This window comes from Hippocampus bargibanti, linkage group LG04 (assembly GCF_051943395.1).
Source record: "Hippocampus bargibanti isolate YZ-2025 linkage group LG04, ASM5194339v1, whole genome shotgun sequence".
Lineage (NCBI taxonomy): Eukaryota > Metazoa > Chordata > Actinopteri > Syngnathiformes > Syngnathidae > Hippocampus > Hippocampus bargibanti.
This window is the reverse complement of record NC_142737.1, coordinates 9,468,461-9,495,576: the sequence shown is the minus strand read 5'-3', so window position 1 is coordinate 9,495,576 and position 27,116 is coordinate 9,468,461. Positions and strand designations below refer to the sequence as shown.

General features: G+C 42.4%; 1 protein-coding gene across 1 annotated transcript in view; it reads left to right on the top strand.

Moving 5' to 3' along the window:
* Window positions 1-27,116, top strand: part of fbxl17 (F-box and leucine rich repeat protein 17) — a 268,437-nt gene that overhangs the window by 224,568 nt on the left and 16,753 nt on the right. The window contains exon 10 of the mRNA XM_088993877.1: window positions 17,782-17,924. Coding sequence (XP_088850003.1) covers window positions 17,782-17,924 — 143 coding nt within the window. The remainder of the gene's footprint in view (window positions 1-17,781; window positions 17,925-27,116) is intronic.

The window sequence follows — 27,116 nt, the reverse complement described above, 5'->3', positions numbered from 1 at the left end:
TATTTAAATGACTTTTTGCACAATCTGCCCTCCAACGTTGCACTTGCCTATGTGGGAAATGGCCCAGGTACATTTGTGAGGGGGTAAAATAAGCATCAAGCACTAGAGGGCACTCTCTACTCCTCCCCTTTGCTTAAAAAAAGAAGAAGCATACTCTCCAGCAACCTCCCGACCCCCACACCCCTTAGAACACACATGCACCTTTCTAGGAACATGCTGAACACGGAAATGAAAGTCAGAAAAGTACCAGAGAGTCCAGGGGACAATCAATTTGAATTATATTAATCAGTACTAGCACTCAGGACCTCTCTCCCTGGATTCAATTACGACACTTAAATCTCTCTCTCTCTTTGTCCATCTCTACGTTCCCTGCCATCGCTGCCGTCTCTATTAATATTACCAGCATTGTTTTTTTTTTTCAGAGTGCTGGTGGAGATAAGAGATTTTAACCTAATGAAAAGTGCGCCACGTTGGGATTGAAAAGGTCCTAAATAAGAAAAAAAAATCAGGGCAGAATGTACTCGCCCTTCCATTTGGTAGCTCGGCGTTTTGTACTTGGTCTTGCGCTTTCCCACCCTGTTGTTACTTTCGTACATTTGTCCTCAATATCGCCGCCTTCTTCCTATGCTAAATAAAAATCAGAATCCATTTCATTTAAAAGCTCCTTTCAAAACTCTCAAGGTCACTTTACAGTCACATGATAAGTTTTTTGGCGGGTGAGCAGCGGCAGCCACCCGCGCCAGTGTTCACTCAACCCAGAAGTAACTCAAATAGAAAGAAAGCTCGCTAGCTAGCCAATACATAGCTACATAGCTAATAGTCTAGCTAGCTAGATAGATAGTTTCCGAGATTTGAGCTATTTTGGCTATATTTATATTTCATATAAATGAGCTGCAATTTATGGACTGTTGCAAGATTGTCCGTCCAATGTTTGGTCTACTCTCCATTCCCTTGTGGGAACACATTCATAGCCACTCGATTAGAACTCTATATGGACAGCTTGTGTACAGCGGCATTAGGACGCGCAGCAGCTGTCGCTCTCCTGTCAGCGCGAACGCCGGATCGATGCGTCCATGTTCTGCGCATCCCACAAGGAAAAGAAGAAGTCAGAAGCGCAAATACAGATGGCACTGAACTGGCACATCTGAATAACTACTTTAGACAAAATAAAACTGACAAAATTCGATACTGATTAACACGAAGAGCACTCTGGAATTCAAATCTGCTTTGTAGCTTCTTGGAAAATAATGACAACAATATATTGTACGGTCCAGAATGGATTTTTGTATCCAAGGGAACAGAATGTAATATGCTCTGACATACAACCCCAATTGCAATGATGGTTGGGGCGTTGACTAAAAAGAAGAATACAACCATTTTGCACATGATGTTCCACCTACGTACTGTAGGTGGAAAATCTTCTGAATGAATACACGGCAGAGAGTTTGAACATAAAATATTTCGTCTTTGTCACATATTTAATTAAAAACCGTATCGCTCCGGAGTATAGGTCGTACCAGCAATAAAATGTATAATAAAGAAGGAAAAAATACATACATACATCGCACTGGATTATAAATCACATTTTATTGGATAATTTTCCAAAACCGAAACCAGACATGTCATCTTTAAAGGCAATTTACAATTAAAATAAAATGCAATACAAAATGCTGAATAAGTCTACGGTATGCTAAGGTTACATAAGCCGCCAAGAGAGATCGTGCCTGGTAAATTCTTGTGACATATTACCGTAACTCATTGTCAGAGATATGACAACTTCTTATTCTCTAATCTATATCACTCATTCACTGCCATTCACAAATTTATTCTGCCACATGTGCAAAAATGGGTCCACTCTAGTGCCAGGGTTTTTGTCATTTTCACTCAAATTCCAGAACCCACACAACATTGAGTTTTAGGACTACATAAACATTCAATGTGTCACGGTTTGCCTGGTGGTGATGGTGGTGGATCCCAAAAAAGCAAGCAGGATGGAGCTGCAGGGTGTAATTGACAAATTGTATTAAATAAACTCAACAAAATCTGACAGTATGAAGCAAACATACAACGAATGGTCGTGCCGGGAGTCCTTTTAACTGCCACTGATTGGAACGACCAACACCTATGCAGGTGCAGGCGGCACCACCTGTTGGTCACCAACCAGATCATGAAACATTAGACTCTCTTCTGTCATCAGAAAAAAAAGAGTTAAATGGGTCTGGAGTTATCTGAGCTCGAAATGAAGGCGGCTGTACAAAATACAATACAGACATATTGGTTTGTATAGTGATTTAACAACAGCTGAAGCTGTAACAAAGCGCTGACATGGACCAAATAAAAAGGCTGCCCCCTGGTGGAAGTGAAAAAACTTTGCCAGACCAGCACTTTAATCGGCACCCTGCACAAGAAAAAAATGAACAAATTTGGGGATACCGCTCCACGTCACACTTTTCAATAAATTCGGGAATGGCAATGAGTGAGTAAAAAGTCTGAGACCATCCCAAGCAGATGAGATTTGATAAAAAATTGAAAACTCTCAGCGTGTTAAATCACATCGTCCGCTTTCAATAGAAATGAATACTCTGGAAATCAATGCAAACAAACGATGAATATGAGCTTACACATCCATCAGCCTACTATTTTATACAATGGAAATCATCCTCCCCATGGAAGTTGAAAGGAAAATAAGCACATGTTCACATCCTTTACAAATGAAGGCCGTTCACTCAGAGGAAGGAAAAAAATGAAGGGAAAAAAAACAGATTCTTTATGCCTGCACAATTTAGCGGTTCCCACGAATGTTTGTTTCCTTGGTTGCCTGGCACAGAAATGATTGTCACAATGGCATTTTTAATGTGGTGGCCAACTAAATAATAAGTGTCACGGACCAGTGAATGTCTGAGCAGAAAGCAGACATCGGTGGGGGCCCGATTAAATCATCGTGCCGGCAGGTCACCCCCTCAAGAATGTGCGCATATTGTCATCAGAGGAAATATAATCAATAATTAATAACGTTAGCGAGGTCAGTTCAAAGGCTGTTTGCGCTTGCGGCATGAAAGTGGATGTAAAAGGTCGACATTGGATGTCGCATAAATAAATCCTAAGTGTACACCCTGCCGCGAGAATATGGATGTGAAGCACCACGGCCACAAGGGGGGGGGGCGACCTTTGCTGTAAAGAGGTCAAAGTTCACATGAGCGCTACTGAGAGGCGATGATGGTGGCCTTGAATTGTTGAAAAATCTTCCGGAGAGATTTAGGAGCTGGAAATGCCACAGAGGAGGGATGAGAGAGTCCGATCCTAATGATTACTTGGGTTTAAACATCTTTCCTCCACTTTCAGGGACTAATTGTGCGTTTGTGCAGCCGCCCCCACTTCAAGCTCAGATAACTCCAGACCCATATAACTTAGGAATTAACTCTTTTTTTCTGATGAAAGAAGAGTCTAATTGCATTGAATGTTTATGTCATCCTAAAACTTAATATTTTTTCGGTGCTGCAATTTGAGTGAAAATGACCAAAACCCTGGCATACTTGCACATTGTTTGGCAGTGAATGAGTTGATTTGGACTGAAATAGTTCAGCTCAACTTCTCAAATCAGGTAAAATAAGGCCTGTTTTTTATTTGTATTATTTTTTATGTATTTATTTATTTTATTTTTTTACGAGGCTTCCAGAAGCAGAACCAAGACAAGACTTTAAGGCACGGGTGTCAAAGTCAAGGCCCGGGGGCCAAATCTGGCCCACCAAGTAATTTTATTCGGCCCGCGAATGCAAATCAAACTTATGAAACTCAATGATGCTTGCCAAAGTCTGTACCAAAATTTGAAATTGTCCCATGTAAACCACAATAACAGTCATTTTTTATTTCAATTTTGAAAACTAGTTATTCATTATTTGTTGTGCTCTCGATGTAATATGTGGACGGGATTAAACATCCAAATGTCTTCCCCAATTTCATCACGGCCCCCGGCGAGAGGAAACCATAACTACAATGTGGCCTGCGGCATAAAATGAGTTTGACACCCTTGCTTTAAGGTGTCGTTTTGAATTTAGGCCACCTAATCACTTTGATGATAGCGGTCAAGGTGAAGTTGTTGGTTAAGACTTGAGTTGATCCGATTGTACGTGTGACTGAAATGAGCATCTGGAAATGGACGGATTTTGCTCTTTGGTCAGGTATGACCGGTGTTTATTTGACAAAACATTCTAATTAAAAGCTTTATTCTCCGAGGTTCTTTTGTTTTCCAACATTCCGCTTAAAAAATTGCTTTCGTACATCGTTTGTCCACTATTCACTGCACAGGTTGCACATTCATGGGAGGAAAAGGAGCATGACAAGTTCGGGCGGGTCTGTCTGCCCGAAACGCTCTACTAACCTAATAGATGTGCAACTTATTGCAATTAAGTCATTTGTTTTAGGGAAAATTTGGGGCTTAACTGGCACCCCCGAAAACAACGCTCTGCTCCCTATGACTGTGTCAGTCCTTCCCACAAACATCCACAGACACGTTGCCATCATGATTTATTTAAAAGTTTAGTCTGGGAAGCCATGTTAATGATTCTCCCTGGTTTCAAATGAATTCTTGAAAGGCTCCAGATAAGGTCGCAACATTTCTAGCATGTTGCTATCACAATTTTTCCATGTCGTGATGACGTGGGAAAAAAAAATGTATTTAGCATAGCTCTGGTGATCTTAAAAACAGAGGATGTACCCGTATTCTGTCTAAGCAACGTGTAAAATGGCATCAGTTTTTCCCGCAGAACTAAATAAGCACAGTAGAGGGGCCCGTTTCTCGGCTCTGGATCCAATAGCAGCGTGTAATTACCCTTAAGACCTACTCCCTTTGCGAAAGGATTAGCCGTAATCCAGCAGCAAAAGCATAACTACTGCTAGGATAATTCCAGTTTAGACTCTCATACAAGTCATGTATAGACAGTGTAATGCTCCCTTGGCTTTCTCTTTCTCTCTCTTCTGTTTGCGTCGGGGAGTCTTCCTCTCATACACGACTCTGATGAAGAGATATGAACACGTCAAAAAGGTGGAGATGATGAGTATCCTCAAACGAATGGTGCAGTCTGATCAGAGTGGCTGTCAGTTTGAAATAACACTTTTGTAATGCCAGTACTCTTGTCAAGGGTTGTCCAACAATTATGAGATGTCATAACAAATCTATTCATTTTAAAAGAGACACAAAGAGATGCTCAGTTATTTTACCCTCCATTTGATCATTCTAGTAGTTGAACACATTGTTTTATTGTTCTGGATGTAAACATCTGAATATAAAAGGGGAGGAAAAAGATAATTGAATATTTTGAAGTTAAAGTAATTCTCCTTGTCCATTAAAAAAATATTTATCTTATCTGGCCACCCCGGTGGTCCAGTGGTTAGTCCGATGACCTCACAATGCAGCGGTAACGGGTTCAATTCCAGCTCTGAACTTCCTGTCTGTCTATGTGGCTTTTCTTTGGGTATTCCGGTTTCCTCCCACATTACAAAAAAACATGCACGACAGGCTGATAGAACACTCCAAATTGCTCCAAGGTGTGAATGTAAGCGTAAATGATTGTTCATCTCTGTGTGCACTATGATTGGCTGGTAACCGGTTCAGGGTGTCCCCCGCTGACTGCCCAAAGATGGCTGGTATTGTCTCCAGGATGACCCGAAACCCTTGTGAGGATAATGCTGAGCAGAAAAATGAATGGATGGATGGATGGCTTTACTCACCTTTTTTTGCGAGCAGTTTAGATATTGCTGCGACACGTTGCTGTTTATTCAAATTCAACATACTGTAATTTACACTGCAGTGTCCTTTTTCCAAGTTTCTTCCTTCAAAAAGTTGTAAGAAAATATTTACAAAAATGTCTGGTGTGAGATAATCCCTTTTGGCGGTCTCAACAGTATGTGGCAGATGTTTAAAAAAGAAGTCTACAGGGGAAAAGTGACAAATGGATTTGAATTTCAAAGGAAAAAGTCATCTTTCTTGACGATGTTTAAAAGGTTTGTCAGTAATCATTTGCGCAGCTGTTCGGCACCTTCGTCTTCCACTTTTCTTCTCCGAACATTCTTCCTGTTCTGATTGACTGTGGTCGCCCTCCCTGAAGGCTCATTCAGTACTCTTAACACAACACACGTTCGGGGGCTTTCATTCTTCGGGCGCTCGGGATGTTCAGCCCAATTGAACCTTGATGAATACAGTCGAGCATTAAGTGTCCCATTGTCGCAACGAGTCGCTGATGAGTGCTGAAAGGAACCTTGTTGTAGGTCACTTCGGCGACAGCGCCGTCTCTTCCTGTCGGACCCTTGCTCGGTCTATCTGTCCTTGCCCATCACTCTTCCTCTCTCTGGGCAGCCCACTGCCACTCACTGCCCAACCTACAGAATCTGTTTTCCAGGTTTCCACTCGGCATCACTTTCTGGAAGGTTATCACACATCAGTTACAAAAATTATTGCTGTGTTTTGTTATTGTGAGATGCCAGGCCCCCATAGGCATCACAGTTACTTTTTCATTGTTCTTTTTCAATCAATCTGCTCTACTTTACCCCTCATCTCTTCCATTGGAACTGAGAATCGTCACAGCTAGTTCATTTTCATTGTTCTTTTTCCATCAATCCGCTCTTCTTTACCCCTCATCTTTTCCGTTGTAACTAAGAATCGTCACAGCTAGTTCAAAAGTTGACATCCAGATCCAGAGATAAAAGCAGAACGGTGTGTTCACAACTGCAGTGTGCTGACAGCCACTTCAGGATGTACAGCATCTCTCATTCAAACTTGAATTAGTGTTGTTTTCCAAATAAAGACTCACTGATGGTGCAACCCAGGTCGACCAAAATCTAGATCTCGTCTAAACATTTGCGCCATGTTTGTTTTAAGTGCTTTATTCTTTATAACATTACCGCCGCACCTTGCCTGTCATTCCGTCAGTCATTGCAACCATGAGATCTGTAATTCTTGGCCCAGTCAAGAACACATCACAGGAGCGACAAGTGACATCCGCATGATACTTGTTGAGTTAAACTTTCGCAGGATTTACGGCGTCAATAAATGAACATGCGTTTAAACTCTGCTGTGACCTCTTTCTTTCTCTTTCTTTTTTCTACTTTCATTCCTTTCATCACTTTGCTGCTATGAAATGTAAATTTCTCCACTGTGAGACTAATAAAGGCAAATCCAATCCAATATTCGGCAGTGATGACAAGCGGTTGAACAAGCATGACATCAACACCATAGCGGTCGTTAAGACCGGACTCCTTCAAATTCAAATAAACAACTGGAACTTTGAATTGATGTTACTATTTCCTCCAATCGTGGTCAGTGGAGTCCCTGAAGACGGATGGAGACAATCAGAGAAATAGCAAAACCCTTTGCAGACTGAATGAAACCCATTAGTGGTGTGGCTCCCTGGAACGTAAGCGTGGGCACAGAACTTTGTGAAGTGATCATGGTGTTAAGTGCTCAGCGACTTCACACAATCTGAAAGACTGGGTTACAGATCTGCTGTTTTGTTCGCTGCGAGGTCAAAAGAACTTTGCTGATGACTGTTTAACCCTTTCACGGACAGCTTATCATGTTATCAGGTTGTAGGGTGCATGGTTAGCGTTTAGTGCAGGGGTGTAAAACTCATTTTTGGCGCAGGCAACATTTTAGTTCCCGTTCCACTTGGAGGACCGTAATGACTGAAATCATGTAAAGAAGTTAAAAATAATAGTTGATTCTACTATTGTTTTGGTTACAATCATGAAGAATTTGGGAACAATAAAATGATTGGAATACAGTCAAACATCAGTTTTCAAACGTCTCAGTTTTCAACCCAAAAATTGAGGTTTTTTTATGCCTCGGTTTACAATCGAAAATTGATTCTTAATGCACCACTCATACCCCTTCCGCTTCCTTACATGTCACTTCCTTGTGTCGCGTCTCATTGTGACTCACACATTATCCTCGTGTCATGTTCGATTGTGAGCACGCTTGTTTGTATTGTTCAGTCACAATTAAAATAAATAAATAAAGAAATAAATGCATACATAAATACATAAATAAATAAATACATAAATAAAGCAGGCAATGATTTCATTGATTATAATGGGAAATGTTTGTTTTTTTCACCAAATCAGTTTTTGAACAGTTGTCTATATACAGTCAAAACTCCGTTTTCGACCATAAGCCATTAATAATGGAAATGAGAATTACATTTTTTGGTTGACATTTTAGAAAGCATCAGGGTACTTGACGTGTTTGAACTGCTTTCGTCGGCCGAATAAAATGATGTAGCAGGCCAGATCTATCCCCTCGGCCTTGAGTTTGACACCTGTTGTTTATTGTCTTTGTGTCCACGCATGGAGAGTCTCTTCGATCAAAAGAGCAAAGTACATCCCCCGACAGAGCGGGCTCAAGTTTGGCATTTGACGTCCGTCATATTCTGTCCGGTGTTAACCCAAAATCCTTTGCATTCTTTTCGCCTCTAATATTCGAAGGTCAGCAGGAAGACAGCATGATCCGCCCCGAAACTGATTTTGTTTTGTTTCGTATTTGCTGCAACTGCGCAAAGTACAACTTCTCGGTTTTTGCCCACCTGGAGGGTTTAGGCCACCTGATGACAATGCTGAGTATCCCCGAACATACGAGCGAGAAGCAATGTAAATATCTTGCACATTCAACCTGACAGTTGCGTTCTCTGGGATGCATCAACCATAATGAGATCCTGTTTTCCTGTTGCACCATTACCTCCACCCTCCCACCCCATTCCCCTTCATTTTTAAATCCTCCCCACACAAGCACATTGTCCATCACGTAAATCTTGGCGCTGTAACATCGTGTCTTGAGTAAACGCTTTGTCTTAATCAGCGGCTAAAATATGGAGTATAAGGTTACGGCCAACAGGCAATCGGGATGGCTTTGACGCAGTTGAGATAGCTGTAATGGCACACCATCATTTAGGACAATGTAATAAGGGAATATCTTATAAGCCTGTAAAAAGATGCTTAACCTCTGGAGCTCTGAGGTCAGGCTCTCAGATAGGAGAGTAAACTGATTACAAGAAGGTTCCCTTCTCACATTGCGGTCATCTCTGTATTGACCAGAGCCTGACCCTGCTGTTGCGTCCTCGGGAACCCCGCCTATGTTTGGATAAATCTGGCATTTATGGCGGTTGAATAACCACTCGGGGGGAAAAAAAAACGAATAGCTTGTGAGTGTCCGGCTTTTTGAGATAACAGCGGGGAGGATTTAATGGAACGACAAAAGATTTAAGGCTCGGCTCTGTCGTTCCCCCTTTGGATCTGGACGGCTCATGAGTTGTGTTAAAATTCTAACAAGTAGACTTTGGAACGTAAAAGTGGCGGCTGTTTATCTGACGTGGTTGGATAGTGTCTTTTTGTCGAGCCTATCCGGCAGATAAAAGTTGAAAAGGTGACATTGCGTCATCATCAGTGTTAGGCGAAAAGAAACATCTGCGCCGAGCGTTTCCGGTTGCTTTGCGCTTTCAACACATTGAAACTTCTAAAAATGGTTTGTTACCTCCATCAAGGGAAAATAATGCTCATTTTTTTCCATTCTGAAAAGCTTTCAATTATGTTGTTTGCTTTTCTTTTAAGAACACATCGGATTATTTTGATAACAGCCCATTTTGGCAAATAGCCAAGTAAATCTTTCAGATTTTTCATTTTTCCTCCAAGTTTCTAGTTGCAGTGTTGCTTCCATCACATGTTGCTGACGCTCATTCAAATCTTTGGTCGCATTTACTCTAACTTATATTTTCAAAGAAGAGCATTTTCTTTCATTTCTCTTCTCTTGTAAACAATTCAACAAAGCAGTTTTTCAAACACTGTTTTCCATACCTGTCAACCGGCTGTATTTTGACGTATTCTGCACGATTTTTGCACATTTTTAGACGTGTACGGCATGCAAGAAAGTTTGTACGGGACACACAAAAATTGTTAAATAAAATTTCGAGATATTTTCGATTCTGTTTTCATCATTAAATATTAGCAGTAATGTTAATTATAACAAATATCGCTACTCGTAAAAAGCGAAGTCGACCACAGAGAGTGGAATTTTATTTTGAAATCAGTTAAATTAAACTAATCACCATGTTTTCTTCGCCGTAATATCATTCATATTTTGTATAAACGTTATGCATCATAAGTATACAAATTCAAATTACTTTATTGCATAAAAAAGCCACAATGCTCTGCAACAGAGAACATACTTGATTATTGCTAGAAATATGTAACTATGTTAAAAGTATTCAAGTTTACATGGAAAATTGTGTTCATAAAATTGTGCAATGAAATATTGCACACGCATATTTTTGTCCTCAGTAAATAAGGAAAAATTGAGCCGTTAGTAAGGTCACACACAGTGTCTCGCAGGTTGACAGGTATGTTTTTCTCTCTTCAATTAAAAAAAATGGCCACTCAACATTTCAGTAATTCAGTAACAGAAAGCTTTGCTTTGACCCCGGACCAAGACAATGAGTGGCCCATCAATTGTCTCGCTCTGTTAACCGATTAGCCGTTTTGGTGATTGATTGACAAAGACACACCGTCAAATCCCCAGAGACTCCAAAGCAAACAAACCATTTTACTCGTGACGGAAGACAATTTGAACTGTGCGTTTGTCGGTGTCAATGATATCCGAGATTTAAAGCCAATCTGTATCCCCCCTCAAATCTCCCACCCCACCTTGCATTCGAAACACCAAAAGCCAGCACACACACAGCACTCTCAAAATCATTTTGAGACTAGGTAGCCAAGTGTGTTCTCATTACCGTCATTGAGTGTGTAGTCACTCCTCAGTCACAGCTCTGGCTTGCCAAAATGTGATTTTGCTTCTCTTTTCTCCTCCAATCCCCCCCCCCCCCATCTCTCAACGCCCTGACTTACGTGAGCTCTTCTTGCATATCGCTTCATCTTTTTATGTCGACAGAAAAATCATTACTAGTCAGCAAAGACAATTTCCTGATCCCATGGTCACTTAGACGCTGCCAATCACAATTTTTTTGTGAGGGGGAAAAAAACCTAACAATTTTATTTAATAATCTTTTTTCCCCCTTTGTCCCTGTTAGTGTAACAGAGGAAGTCAGATAGGATTAAATAATGTTAGATGTCTCAACTCAACTGTATTTAGAGATCACTTTATAACAACCACCACTATATACAAAGTGCTGTATATGAAGCAAAGATCACATATACAACAATAAACAATACATTAAAAATGAAGACAGTAGAAAGCACAAAAACAGTTAAACTACGATCACGTCTGAGTCCAAGTCTCAGTCCAAAGCCAAAGAACACAAGTGAGTTTTGAGGGGGGTTTTAAAAATGGGCAGCGGCAGGTCATTCCAGAGAGTGGAACCAGCAACGGAGGATCGATCCCCTCTGAGCCTCCGTTTAGTGTTTGGCGCTTCTGATAATGTGGCACCCGACAGGTTTGTAGGGGCGGAGAAGCTCAGAGAGATGAAGTTGAAACAACGCCATTGATTTGAAAACATGTAATCATATCTTAAAAAGAACTAAAATTTATAGAGAGCCAGTGAAGGGATGCCCAAATTGAAGTTGTATGCTCCCTCTTATGGGTACCAGTTAAGAGGCAAGCAGCAGTATTCTGGACCAACAGGAGACGTTTCAAATGTGTCACCGATCCAGCCGAAATGTGACAAAGGCCTGAATTACTGCTTCAAAGTGCTCATGAGAACACAGTGGTTTGACGTTAGCCCGCTCCCTAAAATCAAAGAAGCCAGATTTAATAATGGCACCAATTTTGCAGTCTAATTTAAATGTCACTGAAATAACCCTGATATGGTTGAAGGAATCACAGGAAGAATTCAATTGACCACAATGGTGGGTGTGTTTATCATATTTTCTTCAATTCTATTTGAGTGTTTGATCTGGTTCATTCGGGTTACCAAAATCAAATACATCCATGTTTTAAAGGACAAAAATGTTTTTGTCATGTAATGTTGCAAATTTCTGCATTTGAAAATAATGAACAGTAAATAATTTGGATTTGAATTCATCAATATCAGTAATTTTGCTCAAATATTGCTCATCTGCACTAAAATAGGAAAACATTCCGATATTTTCATATAGTCTTGTCTTGATTTTTGACTGTACTGGTAAGAAAAATGTACTGAAGTCTTCATCCTTCGACGGCACTCCACTTTCACCACCCAGGTGAACAAAAGTGATTTTGCTCTAGCAAAAACCTTTTTCTCAGAGAAAATAAAGCTTTCTTCCTTGCAAAAAGCATCCAACGATTTCCATTTACCCCCTGTCCCTCCAACCCCCCCTCCTTGAGGAAGTGGTTGCAGTTTACAGTCCACCGATGGAGGGTGGTGGCGGGAGCAGGGAGGAGAAGAATGCACTCAGGGATATTACGCTCTAATGGCCACGAACCCGATTGCCCCCGACGCTTGGTTTGTTCTGACCGATGCATTTACTCACTCCTTTCGGTTTATGTCAGACCACTACGAAAATGATCTTAATGAGCTTCGTTTGCTTCCTCGTAGCGCTGCGCGGATCCCTACGTTAAGTCTTGCGGAATTGAAATTAAGCAGCTGTCTGCCTTGGCTCTTTTTTGGGGGAATGGGGTGAAAGGATGGCGGCCGGGGGGATCTGGATACGGTAAATTCAAGAAAACTCAAGTGGAGCCAATATTTTTAACACAATAGGCTGACATATTTTGGATTCATGTTAACCAGTCGAGCACCAGATCGCCTCAAATATACCGTATTTTCCGGTGTATAAGGCGCATTAGACTATAAGGTGCACCTCCAATGTAAGATGTAATTTCAAACGCTTCCCATATATAAGGTGCACCGGACTATAAGGCGCACTTTCAATGAATGAAAAACATTTTTCAAATATAAAATACATTATAAGGCGCTACAGTTGAGACTGGGGTTACGCACTACTTCTTCTACAGGGGGAAATGGAGTCGGTGGCTGCTTACAGTTGCTGAGAGACCTGTTGTGGCTCAATATTACTTCACATATAAGGCGCACCTACGTATAAGGTGCAGTGTCATCTTTTGAAGAAAATCAAGGCTTTTCGGTGTCCCTTATACACCGGAAAATACAGTACTTCCCTTCTTTGGGGGGGATTAAGTAATGTTAGATATGCTCACATGTAGCCATTTCGCATTGTAATCTACAAATAAATAATCACATGAATGAATGAATGATGAACGAAAGAATGACATTCGGCCCTGAAATCCTCCAAAATGTTTTGTTTTTATTTTGTCCCTTTTACACCTTGAATTTGTTGCTATTTTAGTTCTGAAACCACCCTGGCCCCCACCAAACCCAAGCCTCCCGCCCCCCAAAATGTTTGTCGGTCCACTGTAGTGTGAATTTGGGTTTCATCTGATGTGCTCGTCTTTTTTCCCCCATTGACTCCAAATGAAGCTCCATGCGAATGCAATTAATACAAATTGGCCACGCCCATAACTACATTGTAGATAATGTAGCTGGACATTACAGGAAGGGTCCAACACAGGGTTTGCACGGACCTCTCCTGCGAACGCTCTCATCCATTCAATAACGCTTTACACGAAACATACTGCAACTTCAAAAGGCTTTTGACTGCATGTTGAGCTATAATTGCTCTTACTCTTGGCGATCTCAAGCACAAAAGGAACCACATGTGAAGTGCTTGCCTTGAGCTATACGATACATATGTTGTATACTGTGCATATAATAAATGAGTCTGAGGAAAGATGAATAATTGCATGCAGAAAATGATCAATATGCCCCTTTCTTTTACATCATGTCCAGACTTTGAGATTCTCGTTTGGACCCAAACGGACTTCATTTAGACAGCCTTTTCTGTCTGTGGTCTAACGTGTTGGATTAACCGTATTTTAAGTACTATAAGGCGCACGGATTATGAAGCACACCTTCAATGAATGGCATTTTAAAATGTTTTCCATATATAGGGCCTTAATGCATTTTTATAATTTCCAAAATATTCCAAGGTTTTGTTAGCGTTTATCAAAATACAGTAATATATATGAGTTTGAGAGATTACCAAACTTCCTTCTTTTAAATGTATATGTTCCTTGTTGGTTTTCGTGGAATATTTTGGCATTAAAATTTTCAGAATAAAATATTTTTTTTAGACACTCAATACAAAAACAAGTAAAAAAACGACACATTTTCAATTTTCTAATCAATGTGCCAAAAACGGAAAATTATGGTGAAATCGAGAAAAAAATTCCACATTTCACAGTAATTTTATTTTTGAAATGAAACAGTTTTATACTGTATATCCCAGCATGGACCGCGAACTACTTCTTCTACAAGGGGTAATTGAGCCTGTGGCTGCTCAATATTACCATATTTTCGCGGGTGCGGCGTATATGTGAAAATAATATTAAGCCACAGCAGGTCTCGCAACTACTGTCACCAACCACCAACTCCATTTCCCCCTGGAGAAGAAGGCGTGCGTTACACCAGCCTCTACTGTAATGCTTTATAATGTGGTGTGCCTTATATTTGGGAAACTTTAATACATGTATACATTATATTTGGGAAATGTTTTTCATTCATTGAAGGTGCGGCTTATATTCCGGTGCGACTTATACATTGAAAAGGTGTGAAAATACACCATTCATTGGGCGTGCACCTGATAGTCCGGTGCGCCTTTTACACTGGAAAATACAGTACTACACTTATACGGCGCACCTGCGTATAAGGCACATGGTCATCTATTGAAGCAAATGGTGGATTTTAGGTGTGCTTTATAATGCAGAAAATACAGTAAATATTGTGGTAAATGGCGCCCAAACTTTTGGAAGTGCAGATCCCGAATCATTGACTCGCCCCGCCGTTAAATTGATTTTGTGGTGCAAATAAGAAAACGACATCATGAGGCTAAGTGACTCTTTAGCGGTTCTGTCAAAGGCTGGCTTTGTCTTTAGCCTCCCTCTTTCTTCTCCCTCGCATCATTGCTCCCATCTTCCTTTCCGCTCTAATTAGCCGGTGTTGTGAGAAAAGGGGAGAACAAAGATCAGGCACAGCTAATCAATCGACTATCGAAGCACTGATCTCCTTCCGCTGGCTCAATAATCAAGCATATTGAAATACAGGAGTACATAAAGAGTTTGATGGTTCTCTTTATTTGTAAGTAGGTTCGTTGTCAGATCTCCCAGGCAGGTGACGCGCAGAGCTTGATCGTGGTGTGGAGTTGAGCAAGTCGTGCTGTGATGTCCGTCCGACGCCCGGCAACAGCCGGGCGCCTGAGCGGGTCTTTGCAAGTCTCTTTGAGTCTGTGAGTCCGAGATGAGTCTGACCCCGTGGTTCGCCCCATCTCTCTGTCCCGCGACAGCTCCTTTTATACAATTTACAAGCGTGTGCTATGCGTCAGGGTGATACGCACATTAAGGAGATCAAGAAATTGAAAGACATGAAAGTGTTGAAAGGCGCACTTCAAAATCATACACTCGTGTGACGCAACAGGGCTCCCCTCCTGGATCCGAAGTCGGTGAAAACGATGAAGGAAAAATAAATAAAAACAAAAGTAATTCTGCGACATGGTGAGGCCAGGCAAGATGACGGTCACCGGGCATGGCAGGCGTCGGTGGGGAGGTTGCCGAGGAGGTTTCGTGGTGCCTGAAGTCGTTGTACGGGAGCACGGCAAAGAGTGCCCTACGATTGCCAGTTTGAGTCGATCGATGGAAACTTTCCTCGCGGCCGTCGAGTCGATGCCGGAAGGTCTTCTCACCGTGAGTTGTTCGGCTGGGATCGGTCAAATCGGAGAATCGATGAGGGATTGTGAGGACGAAGGTGCGTGGGGTTGGCCATGCTGCCGGGCACGGACAGGCGGGTCATCGGCGACGGTGGCGATGATCGCGTTGCCATGGCGCTCTGCAGGACGCTGAGGAAGAACGCTGACGTCGGCGGCCGTGTCGGCCATGAAGCGTCTTCCCGAAGTCCGATCGTGGACATAAGCGATGTCCGACGATGTCCGATCGTGGACATATATGATGTCCGATCGTGGACATAAGCGATGTCCGACGATGTGCGATCGTGGACATATACGATGCAGCTAGTTGCAGAGTCGCCAGGCGAATTGGACGATGTCGGCCATCAGGGTGCGGCAGGTTTCACGGTGGGATCGGGGCGCCCACGGGTGGTGGCGGCCCATCGGGAGCTCGGCTCGAGGGGTCTTGCCGTGAAGATGCCGGGTTCACGGGCGCCTGGGAAATCTGGATCTTTCCATTTGGAGAGTTGATTGGGCTGAGGAGGAGGGAAAAAATCCTCCTGGCTGGCTCGCCAATAAAGAGTTTGATGGTTCTCTTTATTTGTAAGTAGGTTCGTTGTCAGATCTCCCAGGCAGGTGACGCGCAGAGCTTGATCGTGGTGTGGAGTTGAGCAAGTCGTGCTGTGATGTCCGTCCGACGCCCGGCAACAGCCGGGCGCCTGAGCGGGTCTTTGCAAGTCTCTTTGAGTCTGTGAGTCCGAGATGAGTCTGACCCCGTGGTTCGCCCCATCTCTCTGTCCCGCGACAGCTCCTTTTATACAATTTACAAGCGTGTGCTATGCGTCAGGGTGATACGCACATTAAGGAGATCAAGAAATTGAAAGACATGAAAGTGTTGAAAGGCGCACTTCAAAATCATACACTCGTGTGACGCAACATACTATTCCCATATTCTTGATTATATCCACCCACTATCTTTCACACATACACAGCCTATTCGGGCTGCTTTTTAGCATTATACTGGGGACACCCTGAACCGGTTGCCAGCCAATTGCAGGGCACACAGAAACGAATAATAATAATAATACATTACATTACATTTTAAGTGCCTGTCAAAGCTCTCAAGGACACTCTACGGTCACAGAGAAGCATAGGTACTATAATAAATAAAATACAATCACAAATAGAATACAATAAATAAAATACAATCATACATAGAAACAAGAGAAAGAGCTACACAGAAAATGCAATTTTAAATAGGTGGGTTTTGAGATGGGACTTGAAGGTGGGAAGAGAATCGATGTTACGAAAGTTGGGAGGAAGTGAGTTCCAAAGTTTGGGGGCAGAGCAGCTGAAGGCTCTGTCACCCATCGTGCTGAGATGGGCAGGGGGCACACAGGGGCGGAGGGAGGGAGAGTATCTGAGGGAACGAGAGGGAATAGATGGGAGGAAACCAGAATGCCAGGAGAAAACCCACACAGGCCTACACAGAACATGCAAACTTGACACAGGAAAGCCAAAGTTGGGATTGAACCCATGACATCCGCACTGTGAGGTTGACGCGCTAACCACTGGATCACCGGACCTCCCGAACCATGAATCCCAAATTCAAATGTGAAATGTGCAAGACTCAAAATTCTGAAACGGTGAGTGTGTTCGCTGAGAAAATATCACATTACATTTCCCATTTGTGTTGAGCACCGTAAATGATAGGCTGGCAGCCTGCCATCGCTTCGGCATTGGGGACCAACGCTAACACTGTAATACATTCATCTTGCAGCAGTCCAAACAAGCGCGGGTGTGTGAGAGATTTGTGTCCGCGTGATGGGTGCGCGCGTGCGTGCGTGCGTGATAGCGGGGTGTTGTGTCAACGTTAAAAGATTGTGTCACATCTGGCCACACAAACTTGCCCCGGTTCCATCTTGAATCTCAGTCTACTCCCGCGGGAGCCTGATGCTGGTACATTTGCATGATAAAGGTCGTCAGACTAACACCTTTTTTCATTTCTGTACCCCCTCCCCATCTTATACCCCCATTCCTCAACTCCTTCCCCCCAAATTCTCACCCTCGTCTCTACAGCTCTGATAGCCATCGGGCAGTATAGCAGCACCATTGAGACGGTGGATGCCGGATGGTGTAAGGACATCACAGACCAGGGCGCCATGCAAATCGCAGAGAGCAGCAAGTCCCTGCGCTACCTGGGCCTGATGAGATGTGACAAGGTAACCGCGTTGGTCGCAAAATGTCTGACGCTGTCCTCCTCAAAGTGGGGGTGATACACGCAAAATAATATTTCACTGTACAGTGAACACCCATATATTGTGGTGGAATATATATTGAAAAAAATGATATAGTGACCATTTAGTTGCACCACGCCCTCATATGTGAGTTTTTTAAACTGATTAAAACACAGATAAACTTGTTCAAGGCAACTTGGATATATGACAAATGTGTCTTGTGGGAGGCTGTCATAAAACAAAATAAATTTCTCGTGTAAGAGTATCGAAAAATGAGTTTGGGGTACCCTATTTTCCAGTGTATAAGGCGCACCGAAAAGCCTTGATTTTCTTCAAAAGATGACAGTACACCTTATATGTGAAGTCATATTGTGCCACAACAGGTCTCGCAACTACTGTCAGCAGCCACCGACTCCATTTTCTCCCAGTCTTGCTTAACCCCAGCCTCTACTGTTGCGCCTTATAATGTGGTGTGCTTTATATTTGGAAAACCTTTAGATATTTAAATATTATATTTGCAAAACGTTTTTCATCTATTGAAGGTGCGTCCTATACTCCAGTTCGCCTTATATATGGAAAAAGTTTGAAAATACACCATTCATGGGGGTATTGCCTTATACTTCCGTGCGCCTTATACAACAGAAATATATGGTAATTTGTTCCATCTCTTCTTGGTCACATTTGGTTCTCCGTACTGTACAAACGTCTCCCACTTGCTTTGTTGTTTTAATGACTCGTCTGCAGCATTCATTACCATAGAGTGAATTTATACAGTTCGCAGGATTATGCAAAAAAAATCAAAATGGTTCCTCAAAATTGGAGCCAAAGATAAACCAGTTAAATTATGGCAAGAATCTGGTGAAAAGTATGCACACAGGAATTATTTTTACAGTTGAAGTCACTCGGACATCAATGCAACTGTTCACCCTTTTGGATTCATAAAGACCAGAATGCACAGAAGGATGTTACAAATATTTTATGAATTGATTTCTCTGACCACCACGATCTTAACTTTGCTGCCCTTGACAGTTTATGGAAAAATGGCTTATGTTGTAGCCGCTGGGTGTGTCGGGGCGTTATTGCGTGGCGAGAGCAACATACACGCTGTTGCTGACAAAACAAAAATCAAAAACTGATTTTGCTGTCCGCTTTTTGAACATAAAAAACAAAATCCAGCTCCAGCCTTTCTTTGGGGAGTTTGCGTGGGTTTTTTTCTGGATAGGCTCCAGTATCTCCCGTGACCCTTGTGAGGATAAAGCAGTCCAAAAATGGTTTGATGGATGGATGGATTTGGTTGGATGGGTGGATGGATGGATGGATGGATGGATGGATTTGGTTGTTGGCTGGATGGATGGATCAATGGATAGATGGGGATGGATGGATGTGGTTGTTGGCTGGCTGGATGGATGGATTTTGTTGGATGGATGCATGGATGGATGGATCGATGACTGGATTTGATTGGATGGATGAATCAATGGATGGATTAGGTAGGTGGATGGATGCATGGATGGATGGATTTGGTTGGATGGATGGATCAATGGATGTATTTGGTTGGATAGATGGATCAATGGATGGATTTGGTTGGTGGCAGGATGGATGGATGAATGCATGGATGGATGCATGGATTTGGTTGGATGGATTGATGGATGGATTCGGTTGGTGGGTGGATGGATGCATGGATGGATAGATTAGGTTGGTAGCTAGTTGAATGGATTGATGAATGGATATCTTAGCATGACTTTTTTCTGGTTTAGGTGTAACCATTTGTTTTCTGAGCTGTTTTCGGGTCGAGTTAGCAGAAGTTGCAGAGGAAAAATGTGGGAGAGCGAGGAATCGACTTCCAAAGGGCTCCTTCTCCATCACGTTGGCAACTCATCATTTTTATTCCTTCGTTATAATACCAACCAGTGCTCACCGTGGCAAAGGTTTCAGCTTGACCCTGCGGATTTCCATGATAAACCCATCCGCCCCGTGATCGTGAAGCGAAACTAAAGCATCTCCACGCACCGTATTTATCTCTTTATTTCATCGTAAAATGAAACATGTGAGTGTCTGACAGTGACCCGGCGTGTAAGGTCTCGGCGTTTGAAGCGCCGTGCTCAGTTCCCATGATTGCATACGGGAATGTGTATCTATCATATTTATCTCGGGGTAATAAAGACTAACTGCATTACATCGTCGGTGATTACTTTGATTCCATTTTCATTTACCTTCCCGCCTGCTTGGCCAACTGCGTGACCCGACGATCGATATCTGCAGTCATGCTCATAAAACAAAAAAAAATGTGTTCTGAAATGACCTACATCTTCGGCTGAATCACAATGTCTCCTTGTTTCTTTCAGAGCTTAGCATACTAGTGCGCATACCCCCCAACGCTTATTTACCTGCGCGTTTCCCTTCCCTTGGTACTCATAGTGTAGCCCGGAGGATGGAAAGATAAACGATTGCGCTCCCATTGCTCACAGGGGGAATATGGGGATGACACGGCTAAGCAAAACGGTAATTGCTGCTATTAGCGTCGTAATGGAGTGTGGATGGCGCAGCCAGAAGAGTTTGACAGTTTCCAAGGTCAAACCCAAGACCGTCTCCGAATTATCAGTTGAATTAAGTGCGCAATTGCTCCTCTGAGCCAGTTTAGCTTCCTAAAATCCAGTTTAGCATTAGCACTACGCCTCTTAATACTGATGAGGTCTGACCCCGTGTGGGAACAGATCAGTACACTTGCGTAGGACGTTTGCGGTATATTGAAGGAAGGCTTTAGTGAAAAGTTTGAGGGAAAGAGAGAGAGAGAGAAGGCCAGGCTGCTGTCCGCTCCGGTTGGCAAACAAATAAACAGAAATGGCTTGTTGTTAGAGCGAGGTCACCCAGACCGTTAAGAGTTAGAGACCGAGGTAAAGAGGTGAGAGCCAAAGTCCCAGCGAGGAGGGAGCCTGAGATTTTCTCAGCAAATACGCTTTGCCATTGCCTTCAACTCCAACTCTCATCCCTTCATTTTCCGTCATCCTCATTTGGCCTTCAAGGGTTCCCTTCAACCGCCCTTCTTGAGCTTGTAACAAAAAGCTGAATCTTAATTGCAAATAACAACATTTGCCTGATTTAATATTCGTTTCCAGGCAATATTTTTTTAGGATCACAGATATAACGCACCAAATCCAGCAGACATTTAAACAGCTTCTTCCCCCAAGCCATTAACTCTTTGAACGCTTTGAACTCTTTCAACAGTAGCCAAAATGGAACTGTATAGTGCCACTTAGCAGTTTTTTTGACGACGATACTAGTGCAGCGTGTTCTACCGGAAACAAATTCCTTGTGTGTTCTACATACTTGGCATTAAAGATGATTCTGATTCTGATTCTGATAAGAATCGCGCTTAGTGAGCGCACAACCCTCTCAGGACATGTACTCATGGTTTTGTTTGCTACTTTGGACCTTTTTGGACATGTTGGTTGATATTTCGCCCCTTTCTTAAGACAATTTGGCAAATACATCCTGCTCCTTCCTCCTGCCTGCCACCGCCACCAGGTACATGCCACAAGTTTCACCTAGAAACATGATCTAAATCTAATTTTGTTTTGATGACGGTAAAAAAAAAAAACTGACCTTGCATATTTTCTTATGTCGTCGTCATGTTCTGATCACGCCCAAATATTGAGAGTGCACACGCGGTGACCTTCGTTTGAGAACAGCTCGTTCGCATTATTTTGAAAGAATTTTGTACAAAATGTCCGTGGGAAGACGTTGCTCAGTTTATCGGTTGATCGCCACAGAGAGACGTCCAATCGGATGGCGAGGTTTACTAATCTCATCTCTGCGCTTAATTTCCTTCCAGGAAAAAATAAAATATAAAAAATGGACAAAAACTCAGAAGCTTGCCGCCTTTGCTTTCCATCCCAGAAGGCTCTCATGGAATGAAAGTCTTGTGCAAATTACGTGACGCATTTATCTCAGCCACTGTTTTTTTTATTCATGTTGACAAATCAATTTGCTTCCTCACCCCACTCCCTGTACTGATTAAACTCACCATTGCTTAAAATAAGTGAGGCTGGGCCGCATGCGGGCATTCTATTTCTTTGCTCTTTACAGCCCCTGCGGTAGATGCATAAATAGTCAGCTGGTGATGCCAGCACTTTTCCCTCCAGTAAAATTCAGATTTCCTGCAAGCTCTGATGTTACAGCTCATGATTAAACATGAATGAGGGGGAGCGGCCGGGTAGCACAGCTTTGCTTTCAAACACTTCTTCAAAAATGTCGATAGATTTCCATTCATACAAGTGAAGTCTCCCGAACGGTTGGGACACTCCCGAATTTGAAAACAATGCTCACATCTCACTATTAGAGAGCCAAAACTCCCAGTTTCGCGATAAGAAGGAGTGTCAGCGCAAAGCGCCGATGCCTATGTGGAACGGCTTGGAATTGAAGCGGATTCACATGGGACAGGAGATGTGAGACAATCTTTTCATCAATGGATGCTACAGCTGTGTGTTTTCTTTCAACATTGAGCTTGTAGTCGACATGCACATTCCACCATGATGTCCCTGATCTACTGGTGAAGAGATTTTTTGATCCTCTCCTCTTTCCGCTGGAACTGCGTTGTGTAACAAAGAGGGTACAGAAAGTGCTTCAGAATTAATGACTCTCTGTCTTTGTGTTGTGTGTTATTTGTTATTTTGTGTTTTTTTGTTCTTTTAACTTCAAGACAGCGCCGCGAGAGTGGCTGCCTTTCCAGCAGCTCCTGTATTTTGTTTTTGCAATTTCATTCCTTTCATAACTTTGCTGCTGTGAAATGTAAATTTCTCCACTGCGAGACTAATAAAGGCAAATCCAATCCAATCCAAGCAACGGTCTCAGGCAATAGAAGAGGTTGAAAAACTTCTGTTGATTTGGATTAATGAAAAGCAGCTCGCGGGGGACCATGTGAGTGAGGATGTTATCACCGAGACAGCATGGCAACTTCACTCAGATATCATCAAGAGGCAACTACATCAACGCCCATCACAAAGGTAAATAAAGCCACTTTATTATACAGTGCAGTTTAATTCTTTCATTACTATACAATAGCACATTTATTATATATAAAATAATGTATATTTTGTGTAGTTTTAAGGCTTATGTAGTAGAAAATTATGTTTTATAGGGACCTGGAAATAGATTATTCTGATTTTTAATGGTTTCCTATGGGAAATTAATGTTTGGAAGACACACCTTTCGCCTTACAGACACTTTCTGGGAACCAATTAAGTACGTAAGCTGAGGTATCGCTGTATGTCCATACGGTGCAGATATGATTGTACATGATTCTTTTTATCGATGAAAAGGTTTCTTCAGCCGTCATCTGTACTTCTTTGAAGGTGTCGGACGTTTCGCTTTTTATCCAAGAAACTTTGTCAGCAAACTAAAGATAAGAAGCGAAACGTCCGACACCTTCAAAGAAGTACAGATGACGGCTGAAGAAACCTTTTCATCGATGGACCACTCCTGTACAACTGAGAGCTTACACAGATGATTCTATTTAATCTTCCGGCGAACAGCTTTGGGCAACGTGCGTTAGTTTAGCTCGACGTACTTGACGAGGTTCCTCGATATTTATCTGACTGCCATTACAGTTGAAATTGACATAGCGTTCAGAGACCTTCAAAAATATCAGCCCGCCTACCGACCATAAGTTGTTTGTACAGTAAAAATAATTTGTTATAAACACTTAACACTACTTGTCGCAGACTAGCCAGGCAGATAATTATTTCTTGTTGACACTGTTTGGGAAATGTTGCAAACGATCCAAAGCTAACGTTTATCTTTGCGAGGTTTCCTGTCAGGAAGTATATGCTGCAAGGATATAAGATAAATAAATGCCCCACACCCTAAAAAATGGCTTGGATTGGAACAAAGTCTCTAAAACAAACTCAGCATTACATCGACAAGTTAGTCTACTGTTAGCAGATTTTGTGTGGCCCCTGCAGTCTCACTGTATTTTTTGTAGCCCCCATAACCCCCCCCCCCCCCTACTCCGCCTTCCTATCTTAAGTGGAGTAGCCTTTTGGAGTGGGCCCTGTCGGTCTTAGACAAATACAATCTTGCGATAACCTTGACGCCGCAGTGCCGACAAGCCAAGTCAGCCTCCTCGCCTTGACCTAGAAGCCCCCCCTCCCCGAAATTTGTTTGCAATTGTCATACGGCCGAGAATTTTAATGCACCAGCTGAATGTCACAGGACCTCTGCAGTGTAGAATTCATTTAGGAACTGCTAACAGGATCCAGCTGGCGCCCTTCGCGTGGAGCGGCGTGAAGGATCGATTTCCAAACGTGCTTCCGTACTTTATATGTTTTGCTGCCAGGCAGTCGGAATTGTGTGGAGTCACATGAAAAATGCCCCATCCCACCCCTTCAGCTCTGACCTAGCACAAGCCACACGTCTATTTGATTGTCAGAATATGTACCTAATTCATCTTGTTCCTCGCAGTAGCTGACCATATACGGAGTCAATGTAGCGCCGTGTGCGCCTCTGATGTTTTTTGCCCCCCCCCCTCCCATTATCCCCCACGCTAATCGACATGATTTACTTTTTTGTTTTGTTTTGCACCACGTGCAAATGTAACATTTTCAGCGCGTGACCGTGTGAGGAATTTGTGTTATTTGCTGTGAGCAGAGCTCATAATGGAGCATTGAAATCACAGTGCATCCCCCACCCCCCCGACCCACACCTCAGGCTTCTGCACATGTCGTGCTCGGTCCGCCTCCGATGATTACAGCAGGGCCCCCAAGCACCAGGCACTGACAAGGCGGCCATTGATCCACCCGAAAGGAATCAAATAAATTAATTTTGTCGACACGCAGCTGTAAATTGGTCCCAGTCTTTTTTTGATGTCATTCAACTAAAAGACTTGACAAAAAGCCGAAGAATGTACTGGAAAACTGATTTGTCTTTTTTTTTCTCTCTTTGCTTAGCAGCGCAGCATATGTCAGCGAGTCGAGTTAAATGTTTGGTCTTTTGTATCTATCTATCTATCTATCTATCTATCTATCTATCTATCTATCTATCTATCTATCTATCTATCTATCTATCTATCTATCTATCTATCTATCTATCTATCTATCTATCTCTGTCTCTCTATCTCTCTCTCTCTCTCTCTCTCTCTCTCTCTATCTATCTATCTATATATATATATATCTATATATATATATATATATATATATATCTATATATATATATATATATATATATATATATATATATATATATCTCTATATCTCTCTCAGCCCTCCCCTCCCTCCCTGCGACCGACCGACCCTCCCTCCATCCGTCCATCCGGCCGGCTATCTGGCTATCTATCTCAACTTCAAACACTATGAGACAATATCATGGCAAATTAGAATAAATATAAATGACTCTTTTGGCTCTGACAGAGCTGACCAATGTCCAGACACGCTGACACACATCCACGTAGGGTCAGTTGATTTTCCTCAAAGTCACATTAAGTGCAGGTCGATCCGATAAAATGGTGTCATTGCACTCCTCAGATCCACAGAGGGAGTTATATTTGTCTCCAGGCGTGTGCTACAGAAATATATCAAACTATATCACGGCATCTGAAAAATGGTCTTCTCATATTTTTTTTTAAAGTCTTTGTGCTAAATTGGACCAACGTCATCAAAAGAGAGTTCACTTTAGTCCGAAAAGGAATCACTGGTATTGTGTGACTTCCAAAGGGTACTTTATTTTCCATTGTATAAGGCACACGGGAGTATAATGTGCATCCCTTATGAATGGTGTATCAGAATCAGAAAGCCTTTCATCGTCCCACAATGGGGACATTTGCAAATTTTATGTAAGGCGCACATTCAATGAATGCAAAAGGTTTTCCAAATATAATATATAAATCTATAAAAGTTGTCCAAGTATAGGGCACACCGTATTATAATGCGCTACAGTAGAGGCCGGAGTTACGCACAACTGTTTTTGCGATTAGTCGTCTTATTATTGTGTTTCAAGTGAAAGTGAAAAATGGGGCACGCAACTTTATAGCTGGGCAGCAACTTTTCAGAGTTGTCTGCCCTGTTGTCCTCTATTTTTTTGTCATGACTTTCAGACACTGGTGTAAGGCGCATCCCCAATGAATGGTGTATTTTCAAACTTGTTCCATATACAAGGTGGACTACAAGGTGCACCTTCAATGAATGAAAAATGTGTTCCAAATATATTCCATAAATATATAAAAGTTGTCCAAATATAAGGATCACCGCATTATTAGGCACTACAGTAAATTTTGGGGTTACGCACGACTTCCTCTACAGGGGGAAATGGAGTCGGTGGCTGCTGATAGTAGTTGCGAGATCTGTTATGGTTCAATATTACTTCACATATAAGCCGCACCTACGTATAAGGTGCAAAGTCATCTTTTGAAGAAAATCAAGGCTTTTGGGTGCGCCTTATACACCGGAAAATACGGTACGCCCCACAAATGGCTGATTTTAATTGTTAACAGCTCTTGCTTTGTCCTCTGTTCTGGCTAATTCCCCTCGCGTGTAAGGCAAATCAATCACCGAAACATTTAAAATACGACGTTCAAGAAATCACATTATTACATATAATTATCACATCGGATTATAAAGTGCACTTGAGAAAATGGAATGATTTTAGGTGTGCCTTATAGTACGGGAAATACGGGATATGAGTTCTAGTTTTGTCTTCCAGACTATCCTGGGAACATTTGGAGCCTTCATTGTCTGATGATGTATCACTTTGGGGATTTTGATCTCATTGAGCCTCAGTGGAATGTTTTCTTTCGAAATGTTTTTGCAGCTTGCGCGTGTATGTCCTGTACCTATTTTCTTTCCCCATATCATCTTCTTTCCCTCCGCTGTCCGCTTCGTCTCCTCCCTTACGTTTGGCGTGTCAACTTTAGCTCCTCTGTTCCCTCTCCGTCTTTTAACAGTCTCCCTCGTCGATACCCCCCTTGCCCCCTCTTTTCCACTACTTCATTAAAGTGAAAACAAACGGTTAGACCATGTTGAAAAAACAGAAGGGAGGTAAACTCGCTGGTGTCAGCATGAATGTGGACTAGTAAACTAATGACACTGACTAGTGTACGGGACCACCGGGGAGAGGGGACGATGAGTTGTCACTTTAATGGGGGTGATGAAGGAGGCAGCTCGAAAGTCAAATGAGGTGGCAAAGGGGAAA